The sequence below is a fragment of the Lagopus muta genome, chromosome 3 (assembly GCF_023343835.1).
Source record: "Lagopus muta isolate bLagMut1 chromosome 3, bLagMut1 primary, whole genome shotgun sequence".
NCBI lineage: Eukaryota > Metazoa > Chordata > Aves > Galliformes > Phasianidae > Lagopus > Lagopus muta.
In genome coordinates, this window is record NC_064435.1 from 60,046,912 (window position 1) to 60,070,389 (window position 23,478).

At 38.5% G+C, this 23,478-nt stretch overlaps 1 protein-coding gene across 3 annotated transcripts in view; it reads left to right on the plus strand.

The window, feature by feature from the left end:
* The first annotated feature begins 6,754 nt into the window (after window positions 1-6,754).
* Window positions 6,755-23,478, plus strand: part of ELP2 (elongator acetyltransferase complex subunit 2) — a 36,217-nt gene continuing 19,493 nt past the window's right edge. The window contains exons 1-12 of one of the 3 annotated variants that reach the window (XM_048939243.1): window positions 6,755-6,926; window positions 7,007-7,085; window positions 8,653-8,738; window positions 10,486-10,636; window positions 11,904-11,981; window positions 13,082-13,146; window positions 17,738-17,804; window positions 18,751-18,885; window positions 19,797-19,892; window positions 21,272-21,375; window positions 22,522-22,653; window positions 23,130-23,279. In XM_048939243.1, coding sequence (XP_048795200.1) covers window positions 6,795-6,926; window positions 7,007-7,085; window positions 8,653-8,738; window positions 10,486-10,636; window positions 11,904-11,981; window positions 13,082-13,146; window positions 17,738-17,804; window positions 18,751-18,885; window positions 19,797-19,892; window positions 21,272-21,375; window positions 22,522-22,653; window positions 23,130-23,279 — 1,275 coding nt within the window. In that variant the 5' untranslated portion in view covers window positions 6,755-6,794. Of the gene's footprint in view, window positions 6,927-7,006; window positions 7,086-8,652; window positions 8,739-8,802; window positions 9,403-10,485; window positions 10,637-11,903; window positions 11,982-13,081; window positions 13,147-17,737; window positions 17,805-18,750; window positions 18,886-19,796; window positions 19,893-21,271; window positions 21,376-22,521; window positions 22,654-23,129; window positions 23,280-23,478 lie in introns of those variants that run through there. The other 2 variants (XM_048939244.1, XM_048939245.1) reach the window with 2 other exon arrangements.

Genomic DNA, 23,478 nt, shown 5'->3' on the forward strand with positions numbered 1-23,478 from the left:
AGTCTTTGGCTCACATCTGTCAATTATTTTCTTCCCCCTCTTATAGAAACACAACTAGCTTATACCATTTAGGAAAGTTGGTATAGTCTGAGAAAAGTAAATGTGAGGTAGTATTGCTCTTCTGGACCAGGGAGTTGGCCTATGTGAAGATGAATCCAAATCTGGTGCAAATAAGGGACAGGAACAGAGGGTGTGATGCAGGATTCCTCATCTGCACAAGATGGTCTGAATCAAAACAAAAGTTTTGTTGTTGCACTTTATATGGGAATGGAAGAAACATGAAAACTGGGGCTGTAACTATGAAGAATATTAGGGTCTAATTTGCCAGTATTCCTATGTGAAATGACATCATTTCGTGTACTTAAAATAAGGTAAAGATTCACTGCAAGCTTGCCTAATTTTGGTTATGTTGACAGTTAATGCAGCACAACAGGCTCCTTACAAACTATTACTGCTGTCTGGGCAAAAGTTTGCCTCATATTGCTTCTCACGAGTGAATTTCAGTGCGAACTACAGGGTTTTGTTGGCATACACTTCTTTTGCTTGGTTCTTCAATAAAAAGCCACATGCAGAATACTGGCACAGACATTTCTCTCATTTTCTATACACTCCTGCTTCAGTATTCTATTTCTTTATACTCTTCACTGGAAATGTAAGGAAAAATGAAACAAAATAACTTGCATAAAAACATATTAGCTTATAATGCCAGCTTGATTTATTTTGCATGCAATTGGCCAAATGACTAACCAGATACTTCTTTCACGGTTCCTACAATACATTCCTTCATACTTTCCCCATTTCATGGTGTTTTCCTGATGCAAACTTTTTCATTTTTTTCTCTCTTTCATCCAGTGATTCAAATTAACTGTGTCACTTGCAGATTAAGCTGAACAAGGCAGGCACGAATCCTCAGAAGTACTTAGGCAAATGAATAGAAATTACGTTCCTAAGCCATTTTTGGTGATTTAGACCTTGGTCTTAACATTTCTCTTCACTTCCTCAGCAGCTGTTTAGACAAATCAGCCAGTTTTCCTCTCATGCGATGGTAACAGACTGAAATGCATGGTTTGTGGCTTTCTGCATTTAAAAGGTAGAAAACAGGAATAATAAAATAAGGAAATGTACCTGTTTAATGATTATTTCTGATATTTGAGGTCTATTATGTCTGTTTGATGTTCTTTTAGCTGTGTACATTTACATGTGAAAAACATCTGTGCAATCTCATATTTTGCACAAAGAAGAATGTCGACATGAAATGTATTGATTGATTCTTCATAGTAAAGCATTTGATTAGTGTTCAAAGTGCATGTTTTTCAGAACTTTCAAGCACAAGAGTACGACTGAATTCCAGCTTTGAATACAAAGCAGAATTTATCACCTTAAATCTGAACACATACCAAAAATTCATGTTCTGTACACTGGAGTTTTCTGTATCTGAAATACTTTGACTTACCACTGGGACTGTTTTTTCCTCATGTTTAGTCAGTATGATTCTTTTCTAAATATTTTTTTCATCAATTATTACTATTCAGACTTATATATTTTTTTAAGTAATACTTACCTCATTGTGTGGTTGTTGTTCTCTTCTTCCAAATGAGGAAGGAGAGACGTGTCAGGGAAATGCTACATAAATACAATAAGTATTTGCAAGATGTTTTTCAATAATGTGGAACTATTTCCTATACAAGTTAACACAGAATTTGAGTATAGAATAGGATTTTTACTAATCCAAATTGCACTTCTGAGTATTCTGGGTTATTCCTTTTCTCTTTTTTTTTTTTTTCTGGAATATATGCTTAATATAACATCTTCTTGTTGAGCTTCTGCTTCAAAAACATAATACATAATCAGTTTCATTATGTGACACGCTGTTTCATCTCTTTTTTTTTTTTTTTTGGCAGGCAATTTTCTAGGTTGTGTTTGCATTACATCTTCCTTTTAAAAAAAATCAGAAATATTTTCAGTGGAATTTCTTTCAGCAAGCAATTACATTCATTGTTTGAAGAGCTAATTTTGATGATATTTCTAAATAATTAGTTTCCTTTTTCTTCAGAAAATCAGAAATATATTTAAGCAGTGGGAATGTAAGGCATTTATAGAATATTTAAAACACATTCTTCAAGAAAACAGGAAATAGCTATCATTAACATTTGTTCAGTTCAGTATCTTTCACCAGAATCATTCAACTTTCAGTCTTCAACAAGATAAATTAAAGGAGAAATTATGTCTAAAAACTTATTCCAAACATTTAATATGAACTCTATTCAACTGATAACATCTACTTTTTTTTTATCTTGAGATTTGAATTTGAAAAGGATGCCACGGGCTTACATTATACTCAAGATACAGTGGCAAACTTAACTTTTGTTGAATGTAGGACCAACAATTCCAGAATCAGTCAACAGCAGTTAAACATGAATTTTAGGAAAATGAAGTCTAAACACAGAATTGTAATGGATCCATTCAGAAACGTCAGGAATTACACTTACGCTTTATCACATTTTTGGCACTGAGTCTGATACATGTAGGTTCAAGGGAAAGCAATCCCATTAAGAAGTTGGTTAGTAAGCCCAAGAATTAGCATTCCACATGCACTGAAGTTCCTTCAGAAGTAGATAACATAGATGGAAAAGAAGGAAAAGTCTGAATTTGTACTTAAGATCTATCTGGCAACCAAACTGTTACTAGGTGTTGCGTAGGTATCACCTGTGAAGATGCCAAATAATTTAAAAATATGTTCATATTTGGTTATTGTTTCTTATTTATTTTGGCAGTGCTCTGGCTCTGATCCCTCAATTGAATCCCTTGGAAGAGCCATTAGAAGTGCCCCAACCGTGGAATCCAATTTCCAAAAGTTCTAAACACTTGCAGTCACAGCCAAAGCTGACAGGTGCTGGGAGTGGTTAGCCCACCCTCCTGGAAACCACATACATCTTCCACATTGGTCACTTCCTCACTGAAAAAGTACTGCACTTCTGATAGGAAATCGTGCCGTGGGAAGAAATTGCAGTTTGGAAGAGGAATATAATAACACCCTTCTGCCAAACAGTGATATTGTAAAGAAAATTATAATACATGCAGTTTTCCTGACATTCAGACACTCTGGTAGTTGAAATCAAAACGAGGCCTATTGCCGCAGTATAACTAACGATGAGAAAATGAAATGTGAAGAGTGAAGAGCTTGGTGAAGAGCTGCCTCATTCACCAAGTACTGTTCACCCAGGTTGCTATTGGACAGAAGCAAACTATGGTAAAAATAGCAAGCAGTAATTTGAGTATGAAGTAACTCTGTTAATGATTACTTCGTAAGGCATGTATACAATGAAGACAAACAAAGACAGGTTAAGTTCAACAACCACAAGAACAACTAGGCTGCTAGCTGAAAAGTACTTGGCTTTGCTAGTCTAATAATGCTTAAATATGTAGAATTAGACTGCATATAATATAAACTTTAAACCTAACATGATTGCTGCTTTACACAGTATCTTGCAGAATTACCTGTCTTATTAGACGTGGCTTTGTACCAACTTCAGTTTAATCTACTGAAAACCAGATTTCTTCTCAATATGTATTCAGTTAAGAATCATGCCAGAAGATTTACACCAAAGAGGGGTGGGGAGGAGTGGGAAAGAAAAAAATATTTTTATATATATTTCTGAAATGTGAGGAAGTTATTTTCTGGGAAGGAAAACAGCAAGGGTAGATTTGGATTCAGTAGGGAAACTGATATGAATGAAGAGTGGCAGTTGATAACAAGCCTAGAATACATCCTTTTCCTCCCTTGTAACATTTCTGACTGCCAGCACTACTTCCCTACAAAGTATATGTTCCTAAATGCATATTGGCTCTGCTACAGTTATAAGTCACTCTAAATTTCTCATATGCTATTTTATAGATGTTTCAGTATTCAGGCGTAAGAGAAGACCCTTTAACTTAGGAATACACACACACACACACACAAAAGCTTCTTGGTTTAGACAAAAGGCTCAAAAACTAGCGAGAATGAGGACTTGGTCATATATATGAATTACTGAAAGTATGGAAGAGAATGGGCATGTTTAGGCTGATCTGAACTGAATGGCCTCAGCTTGCATTGCTATTTAGCCATTACTCTGCAGTCCTGTTACAGTACTCCCCACAGGACTTGCAAGACCAAATTCTGTGCTGACTTATTCCATTTAGGGGACATCATCAGCAGGAAACTTTTCATGTCACAGAGGAATCCCCAACCCAAAGGTGTCTTGGAAAACATTACGTCTATGTCCACAAGTGCAGCCAGACCCAGCTTCATTCCTACAACTGCAAACATAACTTCAGCTTTTTGGCAAAGTCTGACCTCCTCCTGCCAGAGCCCTTACTTCAACCTTGTCAGAGCACACTGAAAGGGGGCTGCTGTGCAACTTGGCTGCTGTGTAACCATTCTCCAGATGGCACTTGTCCATTAAAGTATGCTTTGATGACTGGATCCATGCATTTTGTACAGACATTTATTCTCTTAGCAGCCAACATTTCTTGTTGTATCTTGCTCCTGATCAGGCACAGCGTCCTTCCTCTTGCACCCACTGGGAAAAGCTGTGCCCAGCTGCAACATTTTTGTCAGGTTGCCATGCTGCTGCCAGCCAGTACCCATTAACATGCAGGCATACTGGGAGAGAAATGCTGTGCAGGAACGGTTTAAGGTCCAGAGGATTTGGTGTGCAGTGCAGAGGCTGCTTCCTCTGCACACCTGCTTCTTTGCCTTCTGCTGCTTCTTTTCCCACTCAACTTCTCACTGCACAGCCAGGAGAGCTGTCTGCTCCCTCCACCACAGGCTTCTCAGCTTTGCTTTTTCAGAGCAGCTTTAATTATTCCAGAATATTGCAGGCACTCCCTGGGGATAGGAGGCACAGGACATCTGTAAGCAGTCACAGAATTACAGAATGGTTTGGGTTGGAAGGGCCCTCAAAGCCCACCCATCCCCATCCTGTGCTGTGGGCAGGGCTGACTCCCCCCCCCGCAGCTCAGCTGCCCAGGGTCCCATCCAACCTGGCCTTGAGTGCCTCCAGGATGGGGCACCACAGCTTCTCTGGGCAGCTGTGCCAGCGCCTCACCACCCTCTGAGGAAATATTATTTTTTCCTAAAATCTAACCTAAATTTCCCCTTATAGTTTAAAGCTCCCCTCCCCCCCCCCCCCCCCCCCTTGTCCCACAGCTATTTTCTCATTTTCTGTTTCAAAGTAATACATTTATATCAAGCTCCAATCTTTCCATTTATTTAGGACAGATACCACGCAAATAACACTACAATTTTAGACAGGGTTGTTTTTTTTTTTTTGCTTGTTTGATTTTTTGTCTTTTGATCTGTCTTGATTTGGTTTCAATCTCCTGGGCAGAAAGGGCAATAAATACGTGAATAAATCACAAAAGAAAAATGTAATGGATGGAGTTCTCTAATCTGCTATGATCTGTCTTCTGTCTTGAAAAATAGGCATACTCAGACACATTCAAATCAGCCCATTGTACTTCCGCTGTTGCTTAGTTGCAGATTCCTCTGATTTCTATGGCAGTTATCCAGAACATCATAATAATCTGGAATATTAAACACAGTCCGCAGGCAGTGACTTAGCCTTGTAATTCTTTCTTGGACAGATGTATCTCTGGGGTGTGTTCAGAGATGAGCAACAAAGCTGGTGAAGGATCTGGAATACAAGTCTTATGAGGAGCAGCTGAGGGAATTGGGATTGTTCAGTCTGGAGAAGTTCAGGAGAGACCTGATGGCTCTCTGCAACTGCCTGAAAGGAGGTGGGGGGGGGGTTGGCCTCTTTTCCCAGATAACAGCAATAAGACAAGAGATAACAGCCTCAAGCTGTGCCAGGAGAGGTTCAGGTTGGATATTGGGGAAAATCTCTGCTCTGAAAGAGCAGTGATATATTTGGAACAGGCTGCCCAGGGAGGTGGTGGGGTTACCGTCCCTGGATGCGTTCAGAACCATGCGGATTTGGCACTGAGGTATGTGGTCAATGGGCATGGTGGAGGTGGGCTGATGTTGAACTAGATGGTCTTAGAGGTCTTTTCCAACCTCAGTGGTTCTATGATTTTGTGATTCTATTCTCACATATGACAGGTTCAATCATATTAACATCCATCCCCAAGGACAAAAAGATCTAGAATTCTTGAGTAACAGGAAGCGACTTCTAACATCCAAAATGTGAAATATTGGGTGGATACTTCACAAAAGCATCTGAAATCATTCTGAGAGGTGTAAACAGAAGACGGCAAGCTCATAAACAAATTGCCAAACAAGAAAAAAAAAAGAAACCTCAGCCCTCCTTGCACTCAATCCCATCTGTGATTAACGTAGCTATCTTCTGTCTGTAAGAAACGTTTGCATTTATTGAACGAAAGCCTTCAGCCCCAGCAAATCCTTTTCGCATATCTGTGCACTTGTTTCGGTGTACAGGCAGCCACAGCACCTGGATGCACACAGTCGAAAGCAAACAGAAACGAACCTAGAAAAGTTTTAAACTCTCACAATGCAGCAGGAACAAGCGAGTGTTTGAAGACATGCACAGAAAACAAAAAGAACTTCCTTTTCCCTTGTGTTTATGCCTCATTTCCGTGCCTGCCGCCAAACTGACCGGGAAGGACCCAGCAATCGGCCAGCCCTACGAGGAACGCCGGCTCGGCTCGGCTCGGCTCCACGGCCGCAACGCCAGCGCCGCCATCCGCGCAGGCTCGGAGAGGCCACAGCAGCATGGTGACTGGTCGTTGCTATAGGAACTGCGCCATGCTGCGCACGTGGCCGGCGAGGAAAGATGGCGGCGCCCGTCTCCGTATGCCATGTCGCCTGCTGCGCCAACCGGGTGGGCGGCGGGGCCGTATCCTGGGGCCGCGAGGGACTCCTCGCCTTCGGCAGCTGCCGGGACGTCATACTTTACCAGCCGGCGGTGAGCGGGGTGGGGAGGCGTGGTGGGGCCGGCCTGGCGGCGGCGCGGCCTAACACCGGGTGTTTCTCCTCGTCCCACAGGCCAGGCGGACGGTAGCAGCGCTCCGCGGGCACGGCGGCAGGGTGAACTGCGTGCGCTGGGCACGGCGACGGGACGGTGGTGAGTAGGTGGGGTGGGAGGCCTGCGGGGCCCTTGTGGTAATTCCAGGTTTTAAAGTTACTGAGTGCAGTTCTTGAAGGCACGTGTTCCTGTCCTTAAGCTTCTTGAGGAAAGGGAGTGGGGCTGCTTATCAGACTCTTATTATATTGTGCCCATGTTTGTTTTGGAGGGGAGTGTTGCTAAGCACTGAGGTGAAGCCATTCCTCTTTAATAATGATATAAACTGGCATCCTTTCAAATGGTTACACTTACGTGTTTTCTTCGCAAGTACTTTTTTTTTTCTTTCTATATTAATACTATTTTTTTGTGCCTGTGTGTGTGTCTTTTCTTGTTGTGTGGTTTTTAAGTAAAACAAATTGTTTTCTGAGAACTTGGCAACATATAGTTATAAAGGTTAGAAGAGAACTCTAAGATAATTTAGTCCAGCTTTCAGCCCATCCCCACCATGCCCACTGCCCTTGTCCTTCAGTGCTCCATCTTCATGTTCTTTGAACACCTCCATGGATGGTGACTCCACTGCCTCCCTGGGCAGCCTGTGCCACTGCCTTACCATTCTTTTTGAGAAGAAATTTTCCCTGATGTCCAATCTGAACCTTTCCAGGTGCAACTTGAGGCTATTCCCTCTTGTCCTATCACCAGTTATGCAGGAGAAGATGCTGACCCCCAGCTTGCTGCCACCTCCTTTCTTGTCATAAAAGGTGATAAGGTCTCCCCTGAGCATCCTTTTCTCTAGGCTGGACAATCCCAGTTCCCTTAGCTGCTCCCCATAAGACTTGTGCTCTGGACTCCACAACAGCTTTGTTGCCCTTCTTTGAACACGTTCCAGGGCCTTGGTGTCTTTCTTGTAGTGAGGGGCCCAAAACTAAATGCAGTACTCAAGGTGCAATCTCATCAGAGCTGAGTAGAGGGAGGGATGATCACCTCCCTGCTCCTGCTGGCTGCACTATTTCTGACACAAGTCAGGATGCCATTGGCCTTCTTGGCCACCTGAGCATGCTTCTGGCTCATGTTCAGCTGAGTATAGACCAGTACCCCCTGATCCTTTTCCTTTGTGCAGCTTTCTAGCCACCTGCCCCAAGCCTGCAGTATTGCGTGGAATTGTTGAGAGCAAAGTGCACGACTTGGCACTTGGTCTTGTTAAAGCTCATGCAGCCTGAAATTAAGTTTTCATGTGAAGGTTCATGTTCTGTGGAGTCATAATTTTCTTGCTTTCTTGTTGTTTTATTTATTTGTTTCTTTTTTCCTGTTCCTCAAAAAGACAAACATATTAAATTACTCTGTTGCATTTGAGAATCTTTTTAGAAAGATATCCATCATATTCATATGAAGTGTTGAGTATTTCTGTAATTCTTCTCTACCTGTTATTTTGAGTAATTACTTTGCTCTTGAGTTCTCATGTACTGTGCAACTTTCATGGCTCATACTTTATTTTAATGAGAACTTTGTGTATAATTGATAACTGTGGTAAGTAGTTACTTATGTAAGGAGTAAACAATTTAAGTGCTTTGTGTTGCTGACCGCTGTTACAAAGTAAGAGCTCACAATAGTTGTGGAATATGTTTTTTAGCAACTGAAACTGAGTTAGTTTCTGGTGCATCTGACAAAAAGCTCATTCTCTGGGAGTGGAATGGGACAGGAGTTTGGAATGATCAGGTAAGTAGAAATATCCTCCTTTTAAAGCTTCCCTCCTCCCTCTCCCCCCTTTTTCCTTGTTTGTTTTTTTTTTTTTTATTGTATACCTCAAATCAAGTTATTTGTTTTGCCTGTAGTTCTTGTGCCTCTTTATTGCACTATGACAGTTGAAGCTCCATGTGCATCTCCTCTAGACTGCTGATACTATATCATGCTATGATTTGACCTAGATGTTGTTTCTTCTCTTCTGTAGTTAATCTTTTTTGAGATCAGCCAACCAGTCATCATGTGGATTTGTCTAGCTTGTCTAAAATATCCTATTTGTCTGATTATGAGTTTTCAACTTTCTCCTCTCCAACTTTTCTTTAAACTGCCTTAATATCTTGATACTCTGAAGTTCATTTTTAGTATGTGTTTTATGTATCCTTCTTTCTAATTTCTTTACATTGATTTTTTTAGTGGTTTCAATCTGCATGACAGTGTTTTATACACAGGCAGTCTGACAAGGATGATACACGAGGTAGGATAGGTATTTAAAAAAGCACTTCTGCAACAGTTGATTTCAGTCAAAAATGTTGAGACAAGGAAAAAGACTTGCTTATTTATTGCTCATACTGTAAAAATGGAAGGAAGAAGATGAAGTATGACATAACAGACTTCAGAATGGACTGAAATGTAGGAAAAGGTGTGTTATGTAACTTGTTTTTAAAATATTAAGCACTGCTTGTGAATGCTGTGTAGATAACCTATTTCAGAGGCTATCTCATACTACTTTTGACTATGTTTTAAAATGCATGAACATAGTAACACACTGGGGGAAAGTATCCATATAGTGATCATTATCAGTCTTGTTTATTGGAGGAATGTTCTTGGAAACGAGTAATTTCTGTTTTTCATCTGTTGTAACTTTTAACATATTGATGTAAAATAATGTACAGATTTATTTAGTAACTTCTTCCATTAATTTGCACAGCCTCATTAAAACCTTTGAAAAAGAATGTGACTAAATTTGCACATTTAAATGACTGTTCTATACAAGTGTATGTTAAACAAGCAAAGTTCTGAATTGAACCAATTAGAAATGTTACTAGGGCTTTCTAAGCTATCTTTTGGAAAGTGATGACAATTTGGATAAAAGCTAGACTTCTTCTAGTTTGAGAATTAAAAGCTTCTCGTTTTGCTATTTGTATTTATGAGGAGTGGATTACAAAATATCAATTCCCTAAGAAACTGAAGTCTAAATTCAGAGATTTGGGTTTTGTCAGTATTTTAAAGAAATCTTTGATTTGTGAAAGCCCACAGAACAGAGCTGCTGTAGCTGCTACTTATTCCATTGTGTTCTCTATTTTGCCTAAATTGCTAAGGTTCTCTGTACTTTTGGGAGATGTCCTGTACAGGTAGGGGCACGTGAATGAGAAAAAGGAAGAAAAACTGCTCATCCTAACCTAACTGCTATCATATATCCAGGCAGCCTCAAGGAAAGGTGAAGTTTTTCTAGTGCACACAAGAGAACTTGTCAAGTTCATGCTCATTACTGCTGTATCCCTTTTCTGTTTTTTATAGAATGTGTTATAGCTTAAGCATAGCTTGGCAGAAGCTCCACCACCATAAACATACAATTTGTTTTCAGTACTAAGGGTTGTTGTTTCTTTTTTTCCCCTTTTTTCCTTAAAATGTTTTTAAAAGTTCTCATGGATAATTTGCTGGAGTTTAATTGTGCTTGACTTTTTTTTTTTTTTGACTCTATAAAACTTTCTTATGTTTTCAGCTTGTGAAAAGCGTTCCTCTCGAAGGCCATACTGAAGCTGTTTGTGCTGTGGATGCTGTCTACCAGTCAGATGAACCTGATTTAAATCTGTTAATAGCTTCTGCAGCATCTGACTCTACTGTGAGAATTTGGTCTCGACATGATTCAGAAGGTAGGGTGTTTTTTGTTTTTTTTCTTTTAAATTTAGGGACAATGTTTTGTTTTTTAATTGAAAGACAACATACTGGCTTAATAAAAATGATGATATTCATCCATTGAAGTACTTGGCTAAATACTAACATCTTCTAATGCAACCACGCTGATTTCCCTTCAAGCTTTGTCTTAACTACATTGTTTTTTTGAAAGCTGGGGGCTATAGAAGCTTAGCAGTTTTGGGTCAAATTTGTTCCTCAGAATGACTTATTTCTGTTTTTTATCAGATGAGTTGGCTGAACTTAAGAGCCTCTTTTTGATTTGCATTCAGAATCTGATCATCATTTTTCCTTGTAACGTGGGACAAGCTAGCTCTGTGTTTGCTTATGTGAAATAAAATTACTGTGTAAAATGAAGCTGGAATGAGAAAAGTGAAGTTAAACTAATCACTTGTTACTACTGACTTGAGTCCAATGAAATATAGGATAGCAGGTCTTCTTTTGAACTAGCCTATGTTGTGATCAAAGAGAATAATTAGGATGGATAATCTAGATATCAAGTGTGACTTGTCAAGTTGTGTTGACTACATCTCTCCCTACTTTCTTTGCTATCTGGTGTACTGAGGATTTCCCGTTGGCTTGTTGAGTGAGATAAGTAGTTGGGAGTTGCCAGTCTTCAGCCCCATGTTCTAGAAGGCATTTCTCATGCTCCCAGAGGACACCCTGACGTCCTATCCTTTCCTTTTGGTCTTGCTGTTGTGGGTTTCAGAAGCAGAAAAAACAATTCCTTTTTAATTCTACTTCTGTAGGAAAGTTGTTCTGCCATCCTGTTTGTTACTCTGATCTCGGTGGCTCACCAGTTTAATCGCTTCCTAGGATCTCAAGGATGAAGAGAGGAAGGCTGGATTTGCTCCTATCTTTATCTGCTTTTGTAGCAAAGAATTCAGTTTTTGCTTTCCTTGTAGTGAATGCTTTTGCCACTGGATGTAATTTGAAATATTTATTGCTTCTGATTTATTACTGGAGGGAGCTGTACAGTTTTAGTACTTGATGGAGAATAGTGACTTATGTTGTAATTTGGCTAACTCTGGATGGATTGCCATGAGCCCACAGAAAATGAAATTGAGGGTAATTTTCCCTCTGAAAATCAATGGCTTTTAAAAAATAGTCTTGCAGCTCTTTAAAATAAAATTGAACAGGAAATTTTAACTACGTAATATAAAAAGAGATGGCAATGTAACTGTGGTACGATGAATGAGTTCAACAGTGTCTGTTCTCATTTTTCAGTTAAATGCATTGAAGTTCTGCAATTTGGAAATGGATTTGTTATGGATGTTTCCTTATCCTTCTTGCCTGGCAGCAATGGTGAGTAAGTAGAGCAGCATATCTTGAATATCAGTGCAGGAAAAAATAAAATCTAAAATTTCCCATGTGTAGCAGGTTTTCATTTAACCAACTTCAGACTCCTACGCCATATATTTTGTTTCCTAGGGAATTAGCCTAAACTTCTGCCTGTACTCAAAGACTTCAGCTGAATTTTTCTAGGCAATTTGAATAATTCTGTCTGACTGTGGCATTTTCAAAGTGGTTCTCAAAATTCACGTTAATGACTTTTTTAAAATGAAGTAACTGACTTCAGTGAAACTCAGCGTTTTGTAATCTGCCCTTACTTGAGAAATAAATTGTCTAGCCTTGGTAACTATTTCTTCATAATTCTTTAATTTGTTCCATTTTTTTTTTTTTTTTTTTTTTTTTTTACTATTCCAGTCCCTTGCAATACTGCTTCATCTTTAGATCTAAAAGGACTGGAGCGAGTGTTAACTATTTTTCTTCAGCATCTTCTACCTACCTTCTCGTGTTTTTCCCTCAGTCTTAACTTTGTTTTGCTCAAGTCAACAGACCAGTGTTTTTTGCCTGATTCCTAGATAGTTTCTACGAGCTGTCTACTATATATTGTGCAACAATATTAACTGCTTTCATATTCTTGCATGTAGTAAGTCTGTCTTCATTCTTATTTGCTGTATAACTGTGTCCATCCATATACTCATTTCAGTTGATCAAGAACTCAAACTGTTTTAGTTGTGAGTCATTTTGTTTTGCTATTCGCTCCTTTTGTATTTAGAGGAAATGCAGTTTATTTGTATTAATTTTATTGCTATCAACACAAATCTCTGGTGCTTGAGCTTCCTTGGAGATGCGTTAGCATGAAGAAAACTACCTCAAATTAAACATCTGTAGATATTACTTAGGTGCCAAAAGAACTTCTGAGCTTTATGTTCCTGAAATACCAAATTTTCGTTCATACAATATTAATTATCTGATTTAGAATATGTTAAAGCAGTGGTATCTTGGCCCACTATACATTTGTATTGTTTTATTGCTTTTTCTTATTTGTTATTTCTCATATTATAGAACACTAAATTTTGTAAATTTAGTAATGAAGGCTTTTTTTCCCTCATTTTCAGTACCAGTACTGGCTTGTGGTGGTGATGACTGCAAAATAAACTTGTTTATACAGCAGAATGGTCAGGTAATTACAGCTTTTTGTCTCTTGCTTTGAACATTACACAGTGGTGCTTCTCATATGTATCTTTTTTTTTTTTTTAATTTCTTCAGTAATTATTATCTGTTTCCAGATAACAATCGCACACATCCACCTCTGTTCAAATAATTCATTCATTTTCTAGGTAATGATGAAATTCTTATACAGAATGTTCAACCCGGATCCAGTAGAAGTGTTATTCCTCCTAATATTTCCCTATGTGAAGAAGCCTGTAGTTTTTGTTCCCACTGACAAGGAATAGTTATGACTGTCCCTGATTACTCAGTATCCATGTGCTGAGTGTTTCATATGGAAATGACGAGGGTTTTTTTTTTTTTTTTTTTTTTTTTTTTTTTCAGTCTGTGAATTGTTGCAGTAAAACTGATATTTTCATCTGTAGAATTGTATTTTTGTTGTTAAGTATGCTGTTTGTGCTGGATGTTTCTGAATGACTAAACGAGTATTTGAAACGATATCTGATATTCTCTTGGCATACGCATTTTTCATGTATTACTTGGAAGCTGACAATACTTAGTCTTCCATATGGTTAAGTGTTCCTTCTGGTGCACTGCAAATAAATTATCCTCTTGCGTCTGTTCAGCAGCTTTGTTAGACCCTAAAGAATGTGTTCCATAACTGTCTTCCACACCAGAGGTCAGTGACACTTCTTTCTTTTCGGTCCCTTTAAAAGAAGTTGAACAACCAGGGACCCTCCTCCAAAGCACAAATGAATTTACCAATCAAAAACCTTAACTGAAACCAACATAAATGGGAACCACTCACTTTCTGCTCAAATACAGTCTCCCAGGATTTTTGAAGAATAGGCCTTTTAAGAAAGATTAAGCTTCCTATAGGTTATTCTGCATATTCAGGTAGTCATATACAAGAAGACTTTTTGTCAATAAAAGAAATGCTTCATCCTTTTATTTCTTGTGTTCAGTGATATCTTCACTGCTAACTAGGAAAATGGAGTCAGTTTCTAAGTTTTTTCTTTTCTTTTTTTCCCCAGCGTGTAGCTTGTGAGTTAAATCAGTTTAATGACATTCTCTAAGAACTAGCACTCATGATTCTCAGTGTGTAGTAGTGCTAAAGAAAGATACGTACATCAGGTGTTGTGCAGCTAATTTTTGTATTTACAATTTGCATCTTGTTTTTTTTTTTTTTTTTGTATGGCTCAGATTAGCAAACAATACGCAATTTAGCTGTCCAAAATATTTACACATACATAACTTATTTTGCCAGTTGCTGTATGCCTTTTGAGGATAACAGCATTCTTAACTGCAGTCTGTGGATGGATCGAGGAAGGTAACTGAAATAAGTTAAATCTCCAGCTTCATGTAGGCAAGTTTATACTGCTGTCATTTTTGGATGTAGGAAACATTATTCATGTAAAAAAGGTGTGGAATTTTGTATTGACTTTTTTGTTTTCTTTTTCCCCTCACACCTTCAATTCTATGAAGTATTTTCACATACCAGCTACCTTGGCAGAGATGGTATTTAGGGTCAGTCTCTGTCACACAGAATCACACAATCACAGAATCGTAAGGTTGGAAACAACCTTCAAGATCATCTAGTCCAACCACCCTCCCATTCCTATTAGTACCACAAGCCACTAAACCATATCTCATAGTTCCTCATCCAGGTGCGTCTTAAACACTGCCAGGGACGGCGACTCCACCACCTACCTGGGCAGCCATTCCAGTGCCTGACCACCTCTGAGAGAAAAAGTTCCTCCTAATATCCAACCTAAGCCTCCTCTGGTATAACTTCTGGCCGTTTCCTCGGGTCCTACTATTTGCCTGGGAGAAGAGGCCAGACCCTTTTACACCACAACCTCCCTTCAGGAAGTTATAGAGAGCAATGAGGTCTCCCCTGAGCCTCCTCTTCTCCAGACTGAACAATCCCAGCTCCCTCAGCCGCTCCTCATAAGATTTGTGCTCCAGACCCCTCTCCAGTTTTGTTGCCCTTCTCTGGACATGTTCCAGGGCCTCAATGTCTTTCTTGTAGTGAGGGGCCCAAAACTGAACACAGTACTCAAGGTGCAGCCTCACCAGTGCTGAGTACAGGGGGACGATCACCTCCCTGCTCCTGCTGGCCACACTATTTCTACTGCAGGCCAGGATGCCGTTGGCCCTCTTGGCCACCTGGGCACACTGCTGGCTCATGTTCAGCCAAGCATCAACCAACACCCTCAGGTCCCTTTCCTCCTCGCAGTCATCCAGCCACTCAGCCCCAAGCCTATAGTGCTGCATGGGGTTGTTGTGGCCAAAGTGCAGGACCCAACACTTGGCCTTGTTAATCCTCATCCCATTCACCCTGGCCCTCTCTCTCAGTGAGGTGAGGCTTCTGTTTGGTTCTGTCTTAACTTCCTGAAATGTGACTGTGAAGTGAAAAGTGAAAAGCACATATTTGATTCCATTTAGATTAAAAATGCATGTATGGTACACTACAGCTATTAACAGAATGAAAACATCCTTGGAGTTTCCTGCCATAAATTCCTTCCTGGCTGCTAAAAGGAGATTCTCCTCTTCAGTCAGATTCTCTCAGATTTGCTGACATCTTTTATGGCTGCTATAGCTCTTTTTTTTAAAGTTATTTGAAGGAAGTGTTGTTATTGTCCTGCCACTTTTCAGCAGAACTTGATGTTGGGGAGAAGTTAGAACCTGAACTTCTCCATTCTTCCTTTGCTGGTAAGGTCCCATAGCTCAGCTCTATTAATTTTTAGAGATCTAAGTAAGACTATGAGTACAGAGGTAGAATGTGAGTTGGCAATGGGACGTACTAATGAAACTCTGATGGCATTGTTGTAGTCAGAGGAAGGGCGAGATATCTTCAGGTTATTTTTTTTAGTTGAGTCAGGCTGCTTTTTGGGTAATCCCATGAATTTGACAGCTGAAATATCACTATTTGTAAAACTGCTTGATTTTTGAAATGGAGTGGATGATCCTCTATTTGGACATCCCTTAGAGTGTTTAGTAGAAAGTAAACAGTCTCTTTGCTTTTCTGTGTTCCTGAAAGAGGCTACTGATTTATAAAAGTACTTAGGGAAAAATCTCTAAGAAATAATTTTATGTCTTCCTGCTTGAGATGTTATGGTCCTGTGAAGGGGAAGCAAAGCAAACCATACTATCAAAATAGAGCTTTAAAACGATGCCCATATGTTGAGCTTGGCGGTTGTAAGAAAATTTGGTTGTGTATATTTAGTGATTTCCCTCAAGTAATTTGCTTTGGTTGAAAAGCAAAGTAAGAGAACCAAAGATAATTTGGCCTCTTTCTAATTCTGAGAAGATTGTCAGCTGGATAGAGGAGGTAAATCACATCTACTGTCTGGCAAAGAAAGACTTGGACCTCTGCAGCCTCTTATACTATCACTGGGCACCACTGAAAAGAGGCTGCCCTCATCTTCTTTGCACCCTCCCTTATGGTACTTGTATACAACTGAGGTTTCTTTGAGCCTCCTGTTCTGTCCCAGCTCTCTCGGCCCTTCCTTGCTGAAGAGGTGCACCAGTCCCTTAATCATCTTTGTCATCTGTTGTTGGGCTTTCTCTAGGAGTTCCATGTCTCTCTTGTACTTAGGAGCTCAGAACTGGACATATTTCTCCAGGTCTAGCTTCACTGGTACTGAGGGGAAGGATCACCCCTGTGAATCTGCTCACCATACTTTGCTTAATGCAGTCCAGAATACCATTAGCTTTCTTAGAGACAAGGGCATACTGGTAATTCATGTTCATTTGGTATCCACCAGGATCCCCAGGTCCTTTCTGGTTAAGCTCATTCTGGAACCTGGGGTTATTCCTCTCCAGACTTTGCACTTTTCCTTTTTGACATTCTTGAGGTATCTGTCAGCCCTTTCCTCCAGTCTGTAAAATGGAATATTCCACCTGTTACAAATAGAAGTATACTACTAATGAAATTTGTCAAAGGGCAATCTGGACTATGTTATTGTCACTGTGAATCTCAAGTGTTGAGGTTATGTTTATGAAGAGGTATCTATCCACAGATACAGTTCTTCATGTACAGCACCCTTTGAAACTTAGTTAATAAACTTGAGAGGTAGGGAATGTTTCTGGTCCCTTATGTCATTCTTATGGTATCATATTCAAAGTTAATTATGGAAATAAATTTGGCATCTGTACTTTTTATGCTCAATTTTTACCTATATTCATTTTTTTACATCATCTGAAGCTGCATCTGCTTTGCATCATTATTTACTGTGTCATCTGCATTGTTTTATTGTGTTTGTTTACCACTATAAGCATGATTTATTTAAAATAAATAACATGCAATCAATATCATAGAAAGTCTGTAGCATCTTGGAGGTGAACTCCTTCAATTCTCATGCTTTCCTGCTGGTGTATGGGAAGTGGCATAATGGAATGTGTTCATGCAATGATAACAAAATAGAAAAGCCCATTTAGAATATGTCAGTAAATAACAATATTTAATAGCAGCTTTTTTTTTTTCTTTCCAATTTCAAATAATAGAAACTGTAAATGTAAACAAATTTGAAAGCTAATTGACCTTGTGTGCATAGTAATTGAGTACACTTCTGTATGATGTAACAGGCATTTTCATTCAGTTTCAGAAAACAGTAATACTCCCTGGCCACGAAGATTGGATAAGAGGCGTTGAATGGGCGATCTGTGGTCAGTATGAAAGATGAATGAAGTAAAATACTGATTTAGTACTGCTGCTGTTTTACCACCCCAGCTGATGTTTTTGGCACACTGTGGCTTCTAAGCTCGTGTGGTTATGCGTTTTTTTTCCTGAGGTGATGACACAAATGTTAAAAATCAAGGTAGAATTTTGTATCTTATTAAAAACGTAAGAATTGTTGAACCAATACCACAATTACTTATCAAGTTATCAGAATTGCCATACAGTAAGATTGATACAGAACATACTTGAGTTTACATCTCTCATTTTTATTGTGATCACTTCAAGCCTGTTTACCTAACTGCTGCCTAATGCAAATAGGAGCTTCAGCAATTTGTCCTCAGAACGACAATATCTGTGTCTGAGTAAGAAATAGTTTGCCTCTTGTTGAGGACAAAAAAGTAGTACTTTTCTTCTTTCTCCTAGTGTAGCTTTTTTTTTTTTTCTGTAAGATAGGAGATTGAGGAGAACCTATGTAGGTGGACAAAATAAAATAGAAAGCATTAGAGGAATCTATAATCCTGAAAGAAGAAAGGGAGGAAAGAAGTTCTTATAAGTATTAGATTGCTCATTATCAGAAATTAGGATAACAAAGGCCACAAGTAATAGAGAAACATATCTGGTATTTAGCACAATGTTTCTAACAGGCAGGGAAATGTTCATTGTCAGTATGATCTAAACTAGTGGAGAGCTTGAAATGTTAAGATAAGTTGACATTGAAATTAACCAGCAGTGTTGATACTTGCGCAATGGAAAGAATGAGGGTAATATTGTAATGAATATTTGGAGAGATGATTGGGGGTTGGACTCGATGATATCTGGAGGTCCCTTCCAATCCCTACAATTCTGTGATTCTGTGATAAGTTAGTCATGGTATTTATTTAATGCAGAGAAAATATGGCTTTTTTTAGATTATTTTTTTTTTTAACCAAATAGGTGATGATCTGTTCTTAGCAAGCTGTGCTCAGGATTGTTTGATAAGAATTTGGAAAGTGTGTACAAAATCAAAGCAGTGTTCAGAAATTGAGGATGATTCTATCAGACTGAAAGAGAATGTTTTTACTGTTAAAGGTAGGTAAAAGCTGTAAAATTCTCTTTTACAATTGGTTGTGTATCAATTGGTTGTGTATCTGGTAGTGGTTTTGGGAGGGTTGTCAAGAGGATTACTGTGTCATTTCTTTTGTTTCTTGTATTTAAAATAATCAGAGACCAGTTTAACTGCATTATTTTGTTCAGTTATTAGAAAAAGTTGAGTTTCTGTTTTAAAACAGCAAATATGTAAAAAGTTAACAATATGTTCCCAAAATGATGGAGTGGTGAGAAAACTTAATATCAACCTGTATTGTTACATGTATTCTAAATGCAGTATATAGTCATGAGATACATTTGTTTGTGGGAGATATGCTGTTATGTAGCTCCCCTCCAGCTTAATAACACATGTTAAATTCAATGCTTTAAAAGCATTGAATACTTAAACCTTAGCAAAGGATTGGAGAGAACAGATAAATGTGTGCAGGTTTACTTTGTGTTTATTTAACATACATTTAGAGCGCTCTAAAGTCATAAGCTTGCAGTTTTGACATTAGGAAGTATAACACTGTTTGTAGGATGATGTGTGTAGAGATTGCTGATGAGACTTGATACAAATCCTAATTCATTGTTGCCTTTGCAATAATTTGGAGATACAAATATGTCTAAGTATATGGGCACAGCTGATATTGGACGATTTATTTCAGAGTTCCTTGAGAGCTCTCCAGGAGTTCTGCGATGCCACTGCGAGGCAATAGATGTCCTGTTACTGTCAACATGATATGCAGGCCTTGTGGCAAAGTACGTTTTCAAGGATCTTTTCAATGCCAACAGGCTATTGAGATGGTGATAAATGATGAAAGCAGTTGATTTGTCATTGAAGATATCAGAAATGGTCTGTTTTTTTTTCTTGGCTTTTAGAAAGAAATGTGCTTTTCTCTGATTTGTGGTAGATACTGATACAACATACGGAATTACTTTGGAGTCTGTGCTGGCTGGCCATGAAAACTGGGTGTATGCAGTCCACTGGCAGCCTTCCTTTGCCAAAGGTGAGCTGTTACCGAGCACCCTAGCAGTTATGCTAAGCATTATATATGTGAAGTACAGTCACATCTGTTTATTGTGTTTGCATGTTCACTTGTCACTGTGGACTACAAAAATGTTTAAATTTTTCAACTGATGTTTTACAAGTAAGTATATTTTACAAGTAAATATTCAGTCAAGTGTTTTGACTGAATGTGCTACAGTAGCAATCTTATGCACAGGATCTCTCTGTTGCCTAATGTTGTCTTTCACTTACGACTTCTTTTGTGAATGAAGTAACAGAGGTGTACTTGTTTTATTGTGGTTGATTTCCTATTTACGTAATAATAAATAATTTATCATCATGCATTAGCAGCTCTAATGTTTTCTTTTGTTACATACATTTGAAATGTATGTTCTTTGGATGGTTTGCACTATCAGAAGGCCCTTGTGGATTTGTTGTTCACAGACCTGCTTTTTCTTTTCTTTAGTTAGTTATATCCCTTATTTATTTTTTTTCTTTTGGAAAGCAGTATAAGAATTTGCCTCTTAAATCAAGATTTATGCAAAACGTAGGCCTGTAAATCTTGCCTTGCAATCAAAAAAATGTTTTATTGTTAGATGATGTTTTCCAGATACCTTGTGTCAAGCTTCTGCATACATACCACTGCTTGTGTGGCCCTTCCTAGTCATGGGTACTCTGAAATAGATCTTCATGTTCGCTAGAGGCAGGCTGATTGGAGAGACATATTTTGGGCACTGCTTATCGCTTCTCAATGTAGAACACAGAAGATGCGGTGCTGATATAAGATACTGCCTCAGAAGATGTCCAGAATGTCTTTAGGCTCCTCAAACAGTTCTCCTAGGCGCTTACCCAGCGCCTTTCCGCTCTGACTGTGTCCATGAATCTAAAGCTGAGTTCGAAGTGGAAAACAAACAAACAAACAAAAGAAAACCAACACAGCATGGTGAATAGAGATGATGACGATTATTATTATTGGCATATTATTATTATGATTATTATTATGATCAAGATTATTATTTTGTTTGAAGCTGGAAATTCAGTAAGAAGTTGAGGAACAGAACCATAAACTCTGTGGTCTCTCTAGAAGCTCTAGCTCTTCCTCCAAATAACATTTTCTCCAGTGTCAGTTTGGAGTGAATAAACAGTAGAATGTAGTTGTTCTCTTGTTTGTGTTTTGCATTTCCTTTTGGATATTGTGGTTGAAAAATACAGTGCCTATTAATGAACACTTAGTAAGAATGTAATACCTATTAACTGTGGCCTCTGAGTGTTGCGTTGTATGTCTCTTCTGCTGAATTTGAGTGTGTTTGGATTCCAGTATGAACAAATTCTTTTAGTAAAGCATTCTTAGATTGTAGAGTAATCTTTTTCCTTGTACAGTAGGTGGCAGCATGCAACAACCAATGAGGATATTGTCTGCATCAATGGACAAAACTGTGATCATCTGGGAACCTGATAAGGAGTCTGGAGTTTGGCTAGAACAGGCAAGTGTCAGTCTTTTCCACAATACAAACTGTATTAAAACTGCCTTTCCAGCACTGTGTGTGTAATAGAGGCAACTAAAACTATAAAATTATGCTAAAGAAAGATAGCAACTTTTTCTTACAGAATACGCATTCTAATGCTGTGCTGCAAATAAAACATACTTGTCAAAAATGATGTGATGCAGCATAGCTTTTATTACTTGCTTATTATGATATTAGGAAGTTTGTCAGAATAGTTTCTGCTTAACTATTATTATTTGTAGAAGAGCAAGTCAGGTGCAGCGTAGTAACACACTCATGGTAAGTAGAGGAAGAAACCACCCAGAAATATTTATAGTTAATCCCTGTGGGAACATGGACCCAAGCAGTTCCTGCAGAGCAGCTAACACATGATTCACAAGCCCTGTTTTAATCACAGTAACTTTTTCATGGGTATTGATGTTAGGTTTTTCCTCCATTTGAGCTGAATACTCGTGTTTTAGTGCATTATGTTGAATGCTTTTCTAATGTGGGTCATCTTAAATAAACAAGTAATAAAACCCAGATTTATCTAATGCTTTGGTAGATGTCTGTGGAAAAGCAGATCAGCTAGAAATGTATTGCAGTAGTTCCGCTGCATTTGTTTGTGTTGCGTTATGCCAACCATTGTTTATGACTTTTCCTGTCACAAAGGAAGTTCTTATGCTCTCCTGGGGAAAAGAAGTACAGTAGTAATTACAATTTTTCCTCTGTTCCATTGAGAAGCCTTTCTATCTGAAGTACGAAGTAGTACAAAAGTGGGTAATCATATAGAGATGCTGATTGTTGTTATAGTTATGCCTAAATTTACAAATTTCAAAAAAGTAATTGTGCCATAAAACTTGTACTAAGTTGTTACTTTTTTTTACTTTCCATTTGCATTGGTTGGACCTCAGATTGCACGATCCCCCTTCTGAGGTGCTTGTGAAGGAAGACTGTTAAAATGACCTGCAGCTTTAATTCCTATGATACATTAGTGCTTAATTTTGCAGTTATCCAAAATGTTGAAAGAGTGTTATATAATACAAACTCTTGCCTATAACTGATTTGCATCTTGTGAGATTAGGATGAGTTCATGTTAACTGAAGGCCATTTTCATGGGTATTTCATTTCTGCTCATTAATTCAGGTGCGGGTAGGTGAAGTGGGTGGCAATACCCTTGGATTTTTTGACTGCCAGTTTAGTCCAGATGGTTCAATGATCATTGCTCATGCTTTTCATGGAGCATTCCACCTTTGGAAACAGGCTTCAGTTAATAAGGTATGTTATTTGTTTTTTTATTATTATTAGTTCTTATCATTTACTAGCTCTTGTCATGCAGTTGTATGGTTAATAGAAAATACCAGGTGTAACACTACAGCTTAAAATTAACGATAGAATTGGCTATGAGTATAATATTCTGCAGAAGCCTCACTCTTGCATAGGGAAGAGGCTGGAATTAACCACAATGTAAAGCTCCTGCCTCTGTGTAGGATCCACAGTCATTGGAGCAATTTGAGCACATCTGTAGTTGTGCTTTCCTCAGAAATGGTACCTGGACCACTTACACTATTTTCTTTTAAGTTGTGACAATAAATCAGTATTGGTGTCCGTGTAGTTACGTTGAGATCTAATAATATGCTATTTTCAAATGTCTTTTTTTTTTCTTCCTAATCACTTACTTTTGTTACAGTATGCTGATCGGTCAGTTGAAAACATATTGGTTCTTACATATCTTTCTTTAATATTTTAAATAGAAAGAATGGACTCCAGAAGTTGTGATTTCAGGACATTTTAACAGTGTTGAGGATGTACAGTGGGACCCAGAAGGAGAATTTATCATTAGCGTTGGTTCTGATCAAACTACTAGACTATTTGCTCCATGGAAAAGAAAACATGAGACACAGGTATGATCTTCAAAAAGAATTTGTGGGGTTGGTAAAGGCTTGCCTTTCCTGAGTTTGGAATAAGTCCTTTGAGTTTAGTTCTTATCTTCAATATCCTCAAACCACGATATTCAAAACTGCTTGTGTAAATGTTTGGCTTAGTTATTCAGTATGTGTTGTTTTCAATTTAAAAATACTAGTTGCAAGTTTTAGTAATCAC